We start from the raw sequence: 12,574 nt of genomic DNA, 5'->3' as shown, positions 1-12,574 counted from the left end.
AGAGTGAATGACTGAAAGCTTTGATCAAATATTGTATAGTAAGTTTTTTCATGAATGTAGTAATTTCATGATCTTATGTTATAATAGTAGTAACTAATGGATGAACTTAGTTCTGCTATTTGTAATTAAGGATCTTCAGGCTAATTAATGAATTCAATTTGAGGAGGTTCTTGCTGATTCACTCCTATCTACACATGGTAGTAGCATAATTCAGGAAGGGGGAACTCAATATGTCTTTCCTGCAAAAGTGGGATTTTCAAAATTCCGGTCATCAGTCATAGATATGACTATGAACAAAATGTAGTTTCTGCTTCATGCTTTATTGTGTTTGGATATGTGGAAGTGACTTGTGCATCTCAAAATGTGTACAAACGTAACATGTGAAGCATCCTTTAGCCTTCCTTTTTATGTGGGAAGAGTAGAATAACTACAGTAAGTACAGAAGATGCAACTGTGGCATCAAATCATTATCAGGAGAAATAAATAAGCACATAATCATAAATAACATATGGGGAAGTAAATCTCATTGAACCGAATGGGTTGAAAGCATCTGTTTCAGAAGAATTATGTGGTGTGTTAAAGTTCCTCAGAAGTATTGAATGTGATGCATGTGGATAGAAACATTGAGCTTTATAGGTGAAACTTTGTTTATGTGCTAAGAAATGTTAATTTATTTTTAGTAAATGCTGCTGACAATAAACAGAGGGATAAGAATATGACGTGTATTAAAATATCAATTGATCCGTAAGTAAAATATTTTGCTCTTCTTGTTTTTTTTTCCTAGAAAAATTAGAATTTGGCTTTTGCAGTATGGTATCTTTTCTGCTTTCATAATTTGACTGGTGTCATTTAAAGTAGTTTTGGGATGTACAGTTAAAATGAAACTTTCCATAAACTGCTGTTAAATATGCATGCAAGGATTTAGTTCTTGTTGTAAATTAAAATGAAACCAATACAGGTTACACCTCATTATCCACTGATTTGGCATCCACTGATTTGACTCACCAATGATACTGGGGTCTACCTTTAAATGCTTTGTAGCATGGGAAAAAAAGCACCAAAATCCCATTTCTGATCTTTGTGATGTTAAACCACACTGGTTGCAAGCTTCTCGAGGTTAACGATAGCTTTAAAGACCCACTTCTGAGTTTCTTGCTCCTCCCTTGTTATCCCTGAATGCATCAGTATAGATGCTATATTGCAGTGGTACTCAAACCAGTGAGTCACAACCCACCAGTTTATGTGAAGATCCCCTAGTCCCTTTAAGGGGTGGGGGAAGGGAAGAGGCAGCGAAGTGATAGGAAATGCTTTGCAATTGCTTCATTTGAACATTCTAAGCCTTGGAGAGCCCTGTGGAGGGCTACACAGGGCTCTCTGCACCTCCTGCAACTTGCAGCAGCCCTTCGTGAGTATAAGCACCCCCCTTACATCCCTGTTAGCGCCACAATCCTGGGGATTGCTTCACTGCCCTTGCTCCCTCCCCAGCAAAGGCTTACCTCAAGAGTAAAACTCAAAGAAGTTTGAGAACCATTGCTATATCGCATTCAGCCATAATTTCATTCTATTAAATTCCATTATTCAACCCATCCAGTGGTTGAATGTGGTATACCGGTTCATGCATTTAGTTCATGCATTCTGGTGTGACAGTGGAGGAACAGGAAACCTGGAAGTTGGTCTTTAAAGCCATTTTTCCACTGATTTGGTATCCACTGATTTTTTAAATCCACTGAGGTTTCCGGAACAGAACCCAGTGGATAACAAGGCACGACCTGTATGTAAAAAGAAGATAGCAAGAGAGAATAAAATTTAAATGTATAGGTTTTGCTCCTTTTTAAAAAATTTATTGTTCACAATATTTATGCTTCACAAAGTGGTTTTCATAGCAAAGGAATGAGAAGAGAGTTCCTTTTCCCAAAGAGACTTATAATCTAAAAAAGACATAAGGAGGAATCACAAGTAAACAGCACTTAGCACTCAGAAGATGCCTTGCTGGGTTGGATAAAGACATTTGCTCTCCGCCTCCTAATTATGAGAGCCACTACTTTAAAAGATACCTCTTTGCCCATTTATCATATACATAGTTTGTTATATATATATATATATATATATATATATATATATATATATATATATATATATATATATAAGTATATATATATATAAAAATATAAGTACATTTATATATATATATATATATATATATATATATATATATATATATATATATATATAAAAGTATATATAAAGTACTTATATATATATAAGTATATATAAAGTAACATAAGTAAATTTTTATTTAGATGTCTTTATCAACTAGTCAGCATATGCAAATTTTTATTTCTTCAATCTTTTTTTAGACCTTGGAAAATATGGAATCTTTCTGTGAACACTCAGGGTTGGATCATAACTTGCACAAGCAGAATGATGCTCTTGCGAGGGATTGTTTATGCCTCCTTTCCCCCAAAAAGTAATTGCTGAGGCTTGGAAAGTTCTTGTGAATGGCAGGGAATGGGGGTACAGGAAGCAGCAGTGGGAAGTCGAAGGAAGTCAGGTGGAGGTACCTTGTACGAGTGCATTTAGTTCACGCAAGTTTGGATTTGGTCCAAAATGTGCACGTTCTCATAAAGTATTGAGCCTGAGAACAGTTGGGGAAAACTAGATGTTGGATAATGCACACAGCATCCTTACTCTGCTGGAAGACAAACTGTAAATGCTGTCCAAAGATTAGTTGAGAATACTTTTGTGAAAATATATACAATATTTTTTTCAAAATCAGGTAGCACATATTGATGGTTGCTTGACTCTGATGTACCTGTTTTCTTTCTATTAGAATGTAGTAGTGCGCTTCAAAGTAGCCCTTTTTGTTATCCGCTTTGGGCCATTGCATGCAAAGGTACACCAGTGCTTTCCATCAGGTTTATGTACTACATAGAACTGCATCTAATCATAGTTTTTTGACAAGAGTCCTGTTTCAGTATGTCTATTTGAAACTGAATTTGTAGTTGGATTTTATTTTTTTTAATTTTAATTATATACCCCAAACTATCTTTATTGTGCTTTTCCACAAAAGAGTTATAAAAGCAGTTTACATAGCAAAAGGAATAATAGAGTTAGAAGTAAAAAGTGTAATGTGAAATGGTCCTGCGATTTCCCTCTTTCAGGGAAATTGGTGTATCTGATTTTTCAGCGGTGTATCCACATGTAACATTCTTATCTTAATTTTAGAGTAATCCTTAGTTTTTCCTTTGGAATTTTCTGTTGATTGTAGCCTGTTCATCAGCTCACTGATGGTGTGACTTTTGCCAGTATCCCAACGTGGTTTAAGTAATAATTAGTGTGGAAACTGCCTTTTCACCAGTGTTTAATCACTTCTCAGTTAACACTGTAGCGGATGTGGTTTACACTTCCAGTAGTAAAATTAGATTTACCACTTTAGTGATCTTAGAGTGCAATCCAGAGCACTCAGGCTGGTGCAGGTCCCTTGCACCAGCCCAGGAGTGTTGCAGTCATGACGTAAAGCATGTCTGTGATGACTCAGGAGTCAGGGAGATTGGCACGGTTGGCAGACCAGGCCCAGGAGAGGAGTAGAATGAGCTTTTGGCACTTATGCGAGATCCTAACGCCCCCCTCGAGCGGCCTGGCATTACACCGGGCTGCTCAGATCTGCGCCAGCGACTTCTCTGGCGCAGATCTGAATAGCTCCTTTGAGATGGCTGTCACGCAACATGGGTAACGGGAAATAAATTCCCTAACTTGGAGTTGCAGGGGATCCTCCGCTTACCCTGTGCTCTTTACATTGTAGGCCAGGTGGCCTGCCTGTTCCAGTGCAGGGTAGGTTTGGGCTGTTAGTCCTTTTGAACTTTTATGCACTTTTGTAACCACCTTGATTTGTTAACCTTATTCACCACCTTCTGTTTCATTAAAAGAGGGCAACAAGCTGAAAAAATTGACCGTTATTGTCTGATTGCTGTATTAGCTTTCAGACTTTATGAACACATTTATGTCTGTTATTTATTTATTAAAGATATTTTGTGGCAGAAATGAGGCAAAGAATTAAGTGAGAAACAAAATTAAAGCAGGAAGCTTGCAAAGATATAGCAAAACAAAAATGAAGTATCAGCAGCAGTAGTGCTACTAATTATCCTTGTTTTAATCAGAAATATTATAATCCACATATGTACTCTTTTCCGTGGTGCCAACTGCTACATTTTTTTGGTCTGACTTTAAAATAACTGCTTTTATCAAGGAACTGAGCTGCTGATTTATGAAGTTTTGTACATGCAGGAAGACTTTGATCAAGAGTTTGTTAGAAAGTATGAATATGCAACTGGAATCTTTCTAAGAGAAAGAAGGTTGTGATCTTTTTAACCTTGTATTGATTAGGCTGCCTATATTTTATACTAGAGCTTTTCAAAAAAATTTCTTCCATCATGGAGCACTTTCTGCACTGTAACTTATCTGTCATGGAATCCTAGCATGCTGCAGAAAATTCATGTACTTACTTAATGTGGAGCACCGGAAATTGGACCTCTCAGTTGCTTTGTACCATCTAAGAACATGCCTTAGAGTACACCCATGGATCTGCGTCTTAGGCATGCAGAAGACAATTGGTAATAGTGAACAAACTGCATTTTGTGTGACCTATCTTCCATTACTGGCCTTTTCATAGAGGAATCCTTGATATGTTTCCAAGGAATCCCAGGATTCCCCTAAACCCAATTTGAAATCACTGCCCTACACTACTCACTGTAGTGTAACAGTGTAAGTAAGTATATAGTGTAGCAGTGCAGAAGCACTGGGCTTTAGAGCTTTAAGCAAGACATAGCAACATTGGAAGGCACACCCGCCCCCTCCCGTTCGAGGCAAACCTCGGTATGGGCTCTATTCATGTGAGCTGAGAGCATGAAGCCCAGTACAAATAAACAGGGATGAGTTATGGTATAGAGATAAGGGTTAGTGCTCAAAAGTTAAGAATGTGTTATTGTCTTCTAGAAGTGTTTTATCTGTGACTGGCAATAACCCGAGCTTTGTTTTATATTGTTTCATGAGAATGAAATAAAAGCTGGGGACTAGCTCAAAAAAATAGCTTTCGCTTTCACTCCTTACACTCAACCTGACACCCTGCCTTTGTCTCTTCATTGTTTCAACTCGTCATTGCTTCAACTCACCAATGTGAGTTAGACTGTATTAGAGTTAGACTAGCTCTTGTACTCCTTTTGGTTGTTGTTGACAAAATATTTATTTATATTTCCAGTGAATCAAATATAATAAGTATCTGGAATAATGGAAAAGGTATTCCAGTTGTGGAACACAAGGTGGAAAAGATGTATGTTCCTGCCTTAATCTTTGGACAGCTGTTAACCTCCAGTAATTATGACGATGATGAGAAAAAAGTTACAGGTAAAACAACTTATATTTTGTTCAGGAATAGTTAGAGGGCTCGTTATTAACTAGTAGTAATAATTTTGTGGTCTTTGGTGTTGCTTTCATAGCATTTTATTTGTGGTGTTTGGTGTTTTGCCCTACAGAATTTCATCATGAGATAGATGTTTTTGAATTGAGAATGTGAGTAAAGCCAAGCATGATCCTTGGTTTAAAAACAACTGGTTGTGGGAAAGTTCTGATATGTTTTTATATTTCCATTATTCGTAGAAAGGAGGCTGTCATGCAGTTATGCCAGATCCCAACCCCGTTCCCGAGCAGAGTGGAGCAGAACGACTTGAAGCTGCTTTGCTCTCCTTGGACTTGCGTCACCTCAGGACGTGGTGCAAGTCCAAGGAGACCCTTTGGGGCCAGGGTGGCTTACCCTGCAATAAGGGGAAAAGTGTCCCCTTACCCTGGCTGAGCCACTTTGGGCACTTATCCTGTGCTAGGTACAGCGCAAGCCTCTTGGCTTGCCTGTTCCAGCTCAAGATAGGATTGCACCCTTAGTTGTTGCTGGGTTGTTGTTTTTTTTAAATAGAGATAGTGGCTACTGGCTGGGTTCAGATGTAAAATGAAACCATGGTTTGAGTTAGCCATTGTTGTTTAATAAATTGCAATTTGATCCACAGATGATCCATCAACTCTGGTGGTTTGGCTCAAACCTTCCCTTCCTCCTCTCTCATATCAAACCTTCCTGGGTTCCCTTCCTTCTCTCTCCTTCCCCAGGAATTCCCATATGCTATCTCAAGACTGTTCAGTGGTGTTATGACTTGGGCAGCCCAATTCTAAACTGTGCTGGTGCAGCCAGGCCACATGGCCTGCACTGCATTCAGTGCAGCTTAAAAGAAGGCTGGAGGTCTCCTTGGAGTGAGGGTATATATTTTCCCTTACCCCATGAAACCATTACCCCAGTAAAGCCAAAGCCACCCCTATAGGGCTTCTTAGATCTGCTCTTGCTATATAGTGGGTGCAATTCTGAGAAGCCCTGAATAGGGCTGCCCGACCCAGGAACAGGGTTTGGACTCTGTGTGTGCTGCCACTGCCCCCTTCCTGGGCCAGTCCTCCCCCTCCCTACCTCCAAACCACAACCCAACCCCCGTGCCTCCTGGTGCAAACTCACCTGTGTTGGCCAGCATAGGGTCTAGATGTCGCGCTGTCAAGCTGGTGCAGGCCCTCACGCCGGCCCAATCAGCTTTCGAGTAGCTGCAAACATGCCTTACAGCATGTTTACGATATGCTGATCCAGGGCAGGGGCGGCCATGCCAGCTCAAGTTAAGTTTAGGATTGCGCTATTAGTAAAGTGTTGTGTAAACTTGTAGTTTTGTACCAGTAGTCAGTAACAAAAACAGCAGGGGAAGCAAAATGCTAGCCTCTTCAGAGATATCTGGCTGTTCTCTGTATGGCCAAGAACATTCTTTCTTGCATTCTCTCCTTTTCGTTGTTGCTCTCCAAGAAATGACTTTGGGTTAGAATTAACTATTTCTTCCCTGCTGTACAGAAGAACGTACTTTTTGTTACTGATTCATGTGATCTTATCCACACAAGGGAGTTAATATTACTGGCAAGCAGCCTCTAGGTTTGCTAATATTCATCCTGAAACAAAGTAAGATGAAAAATGTTTAGCATCTGTTTAATGTTATCAAAAGTTCTTTTAACAGTTCTGTGTTATTATGTCAGGGAGGAAAAGTTTATGACAATATCTCTATTATTGGCTGGCTTAAGAGCAAAGTGGCCTAACCAGTCATTTCATTAGGGTGGGAATGAAGCTCTTGCTAGACAGATAAGGGGAAGAGAGACTACTGTATAAAAGTGTCAAGGAGAGCCACCTAGAGGCTGGTATGGTTTCAGTTAAAGCCATTATAAACTGGTATCTCTGTAGCCAGGTGAGGACCCAGCAATGGAACAAATTTGGATGTTAGGTTCAGATTTAATGGGAAACTACAGGATGTGAAACCTGTGGGTCACAAATGATTACTACAGATTGCAGAAGTGGGGAGGGAGGGAAGCAGAAAAACATTCTATGGCCATAGTTGGAGTACTATGTATACCCATCTCTTTTGGAGGGATGCTGGGTGGGTGAGAGGGCAGAGGATGTTTTTGAGTTCCCCCCTCAAAGAGGATGCTTTGTAGTTCCCCCCTTTTCACTTATTTATATTGCTGTGCCCTTGTAGCTCCTGCTGTACGAATGGAATTGAGGTTCCTGGTGGGTGTGTGGAGATCTGAGGCAGGGTACCTGTAAGGGTTCTCAGAAGATAAGTGTTAGTAATATGCCCTTACTCTCCTTGGATGTTTGTGCAGAACACCCCATAATCAGAGTTGCCATGTGAGCTTTTACATTTTCAAAACACGGGGGTAGAGTGATGTAGTCCCATACTGTGTCCGATAAAGTGTCCCAAAAACGTGTTTTCCCTGACAGGGGCTGATAGCTGACACAGAAAATGTATGGAGTCCTATGGAAACTGAGCCATACGTGTGCATTTACGTGTGCACAAAGTAGGCAATCATGCCTCAGGCCCTTTGAAGTGCAGAATGAGAGGAATGCAGTGCCACCAGAATAGTCCTGATCTGATCAATGCAGTTCCCAAAAAACACGCAAGATGAAAGTCCTCCCTCTCCGAACTGACAAGGAAAAATATATTGAGTCCTATGGAAAACGAAACTGAGCTGCATCTTTACACATGAGTAGGCAAATGTGCATTGGCTCTTCTGGAAGGCTACGTGAAGGAGAATGCAAGGCCACCAGAGTGGTCCTGGTCTGATGAGCATGGAGCTCAACAAATTCTCTAGAAGGAGATTCCCCCCCCCCCACCATAGTAAAAAGGATAAAAACAGAGGCTTGAGTGGGTGGTAAAGTTAAACTTTTTTTTAAAGTCTTGTGAAGCTAGATGGTTCCTGAAACAGTGTCATTTTAAAAACTGGGTCCCCTTACTAAAACATTTGGGAACCACTGGTATAGTGGTTACATATGCATAAAGTATCATTGGTGCTTTATCAGCATAAATCAGATTGTTTGACTCTGCTAGTGTAGGGGGAATTTAGGCATGATCCTATCTTTGCCAGAGAAGGATTGTTCTGAGATGTTTTCCTTTCTGATAGAAAGTTGATGCAGACATATTAATGAGTGGAAGTTGCATAGAGCTGGAAAGAGTTATCCAGAAGATGATAGAGACAGTGGTGGATAAAGTTTCTCCATGGCCATTTTATGACATCATTACCATTATGTCATCTGAAAATCAGTTTCAGTCCTCTCTATTTGTACAGTTAGGATGGAAGTGGAGGGTTCTGGTAGGCAATGACAGAAGTGTATACAAGATTTAATTTGGCATTTCTTTAGCAATGTTTTTAAATGAAGTCCTGTTCTGTTGTTAATACAAATGGATAGACCATATTGTTAGGAAGTTTCCAATTGGAAAAGAAAATTTTGAAATAAATGTATTTGCATTTTAGGTGGTCGTAATGGCTATGGTGCAAAACTTTGTAATATATTCAGTACAAAGTTTACTGTTGAAACTGCTTGCAAGGAATACAAACACAGTTTTAAACAGGTATGCTCTTTTTCCTTGAATCCCTTGTACCATTTTTGTCTGGTGGAGAAATAAGATTTTTTAAAAAGATTTATAATGGAAAAGAAAATTCATTTGCAACTGTTTTGAAGTACAATTAATTCAGTTTGCCGTTTTGATAGATTTGCATCTTTAGAGTTTACCTGTTTGAAAAAGTAGTTAGTGGAGTGCTGTGCAAACATATAACCGTGTGTGATTTTCGTTACTTGTCTTAACCCTAGTGAAGAGCTAACAAAAACTGCTATCGTGGAGAGCCCATTGTCGTCTTTCCCAGAGCATTCAGTTTCTGGTCAGTGCATGTAAATTGATCTATTTTCTCTCACAGTGGTTTAGGTCTGAAGCACATGGGCAGGGAAATTTTGGAATCTTCAGTACTTCTGGGAATCTGTTGTATCTTCTGGGATAAATAGAACATATTTCCAGCCATGTTAATATGATATCTGTTATGAGCATTTTTATGCACTTCCTAGAAGCTGCTGTTACAGATGTGTTATATAGGATGGGAACACTCTTCCAGTTTATATTTTGTAATGTTTTATGTTTTCACACTTGGAAATTTTCAAGGAAAATCCATGGAAAAAATATTCAAAAACTGCCTTATGAGGTGAATCATTGATCTATTATGTTATGGCCTCAGTTATGACATGGTAAATCTAGATCATGTTGATACTTATGCATCACATTAGAAAGAAGCTGGTCATTTTGAGAGGGTAATAACCAGGATAAAAAGTTCAAACGTCTTATTATCTTTGAATATAACCATGGCATGGCTGGAAACTAAAATGCCATCTGTCTGTGCAACTGTTTTTGCAGAAAAATAGTTACTCATGCATTTTTTTTTTCTTCCCTCAAAGACTTGGATGAACAATATGATGAAGACTTCTGATTCTAAGATTAAGCACTTTGAAGGAGATGACTACACATGTGTGACATTCCAACCAGATCTTGCTAAATTTAAGATGGAAAAACTGGACAAAGATATTGTGGCACTCATGACAAGGAGAGCTTATGATTTGGCAGGGGCATGCAAAGGGGTTAAAGTTATGTTTAATGGAAAGAAACTGCCAGTAAGATGCTTAAGTTAAATATTTTGGTTATTGAATTTGTGTGTTTAAAAACAGTATGTGATCATTTTTCTTAAATCTTAGGTGAATGGCTTCCGTAGTTACGTTGATCTTTATGTAAAAGACAAATTGGATGAAACTGGAGTTGCTCTAAAAGTTATCCATGAACTGGCAAATGAACGCTGGGATGTATGTCTCACTTTAAGTGAGAAAGGATTCCAACAAATTAGCTTTGTGAACAGTATTGCTACCACAAAGGTGAGTTGATATTCTTACTTTGGAGTGAGTGAAATAGTTCTTCTATGTTTGTAAACTCTTGTGCAAGACATAGAATTTCTTTTCCTTTTTATGGCTCATGAATATATATTCTGCAGCCTGTGTTTTCCTTATTCACCATGTTTTTCACACTGTAATGCATTCTTGAAATGTTGTGGTGATTGTACAAAAGTTCACAAAAATATTTAATATTGTAACAAGATTAATTATGATAATACAGTTATTACAGTGTTAGTGCATGTGCGCATGCACATGTACATTCACAGAGTCTGAATGATTTTAGAGCTGTTTGAATATGAAAAAGCAAACATTTTCAGTGGAACTTTTGGTGTTGTCTGCATCAACTTTTCAGGTTGAAAATTTCATCTGATTTCCATGTCTCTGCTGTGGAAACTGAAATTTTAATTAGGATTTTAAAAAAATTAATTTTTCCTTTGTTACTTTTTCACCTTTAGGGTGGTAGGCACGTTGACTATGTTGTGGACCAGATTGTTGGAAAGTTGATAGAGGTGGTGAAGAAAAAAAACAAAGCTGGAGTTTCGGTGAAACCATTCCAGGCAAGCTAGTTTTTATATGTTAAAACAGAGGTTCCCAAACTCCTCCAAGGAAGTTGGGAACCTCATAAGTAGTGGCAGGAGCTGGAGGGTTGTTCTGGTGGCACTGCAGTGATTGCTGCGCCACAGGGACCCAGGAGCATTCTAACATATCTGGGAGTTTCCTGAAGCTTCCATGAGAGTCCTAGAGGCTTGCAATCCACTCTGTTTGGCTGTCCCGAGTTCCAATTGTTGATTGGCTTTCACTTACAGTATGCAATCAGAGCTCCAATTAGCGATAGGAACTCGGGCAGCTACATGGAGGCGCGCAGAGGGGACTACAAGCCTCCAGGATCCTCATGGAGGCTTCAGAAGCCCCCCAGGTATGTTAGAATGTCCCTGGGTCTCTGTGGTGCTATGATCACTGTGGCACCATGAGGGCACCCAATGCTGGGCCACTCCCCTTAAGGGGGAATGGCCCATTTCTGGTTCCTCTGGTGGGTCACAAAAAGCAAAAATCAGTTCATCATTTTAAAAAAATGGTTGCTATTTGTGTTTTAGTGGTGTTTTTTTTTTTCTGTGAACAGGTAAAGAACCACATATGGGTTTTTATTAATTGCCTCATTGAAAATCCAAGTTTTGATTCTCAGACAAAAGAGAACATGACACTTCAGCCTAAAAGCTTTGGGTCCAAATGCCAATTATCAGAGAAGTTTTTCAAAGCGGTAAGTTTTGTGTATTTCATTTATGAAAAATACAGATACTGTCTGTATACGAACATGTCTCCTTGAAGGAAGATGATTATATTTGAATTTGCATGCTTATAGTGTTCAAGTGCTCAGAGATTTCTGTAAGGTAACTATATTGAAAGCTCTGTAATGAAAAGACCAAAGTTCTTCTCTGATATAACAGAATACTTAATGCTGAAGAAACTTGTTATTTCTGCTGCAGAATTAATGTTAACATGCTATGTGTTATGGAGGCAGCTGTAACCTGAAATACCAAGGAAAATATATTTTCCATCCCTGAAGTCTTTGTCTGGGATACAGAGTGCCATTAACTGTGCGCAATAGCTTGGGCAAGCCTAGGGTTGTGTTTTGAGTTTTTTTTCCCCTCTTTAACTATTAGACCCATGTGACAAATTGCTTTTCAAATTCAAAAGCATTTTGCCCTGCAGCATGGCATGAAGAAGGGATGCTATTTAAAATATACCAGTCCAATGCCCTGTGACGTACATGGAAGTCATTCCATGATTCCTTCAATTCCAGCCCATATCTCATACTATGTGGTCTATGAGATTGTTTTTTATTTAAGTAGTATGAATATAATTAGACTTAAAGAAACAAAGATTAAAGTTGAAAGTGTTCAGACTGTGATGTTGCATTCCTAGGGAAAAAATATTGAATTTTGACTTTAACACATTATTTTACTTCATCATTATAAACCTTTTTCAGTATTCTTGTTTGTGATCTTTGATTTTATAGGCATCTAACTGTGGTATTGTAGAAAGTATTCTGAACTGGGTGAAATTCAAGGCACAGACGCAGCTGAACAAAAAATGTTCATCCGTGAAACATAGCAAAATCAAAGGCATTCCAAAACTTGATGATGCTAATGATGCTGGTAAGAGCAGAGCTAACTAACTTTTAGCATGGTTCCTCATGTGAAGCAAATATACTTTATTTAATTTTGTTCAGAAAACTTCAAAATGACT

At 38.8% G+C, this 12,574-nt stretch overlaps 1 protein-coding gene across 2 annotated transcripts in view; it reads left to right on the top strand.

Annotated features, from left to right (window-relative positions):
- Positions 1–12,574, top strand: part of TOP2B (DNA topoisomerase II beta) — a 55,555-nt gene that overhangs the window by 14,127 nt on the left and 28,854 nt on the right. For both annotated transcript variants that reach the window (XM_066627895.1, XM_066627893.1), the window contains exons 4-11: positions 681–744; positions 5,255–5,400; positions 8,872–8,969; positions 9,842–10,054; positions 10,136–10,309; positions 10,783–10,884; positions 11,448–11,585; positions 12,345–12,483. In XM_066627895.1, the coding sequence (XP_066483992.1) occupies positions 681–744; positions 5,255–5,400; positions 8,872–8,969; positions 9,842–10,054; positions 10,136–10,309; positions 10,783–10,884; positions 11,448–11,585; positions 12,345–12,483 (1,074 nt within the window). The remainder of the gene's footprint in view (positions 1–680; positions 745–5,254; positions 5,401–8,871; positions 8,970–9,841; positions 10,055–10,135; positions 10,310–10,782; positions 10,885–11,447; positions 11,586–12,344; positions 12,484–12,574) is intronic.

This window comes from Tiliqua scincoides, chromosome 5, assembly GCF_035046505.1.
Source record: "Tiliqua scincoides isolate rTilSci1 chromosome 5, rTilSci1.hap2, whole genome shotgun sequence".
NCBI classification, from domain to species: domain Eukaryota; kingdom Metazoa; phylum Chordata; class Lepidosauria; order Squamata; family Scincidae; genus Tiliqua; species Tiliqua scincoides.
The sequence above is the reverse complement of the archived record's forward strand: the minus strand, read 5'-3'. Positions and strand labels throughout refer to the sequence as shown.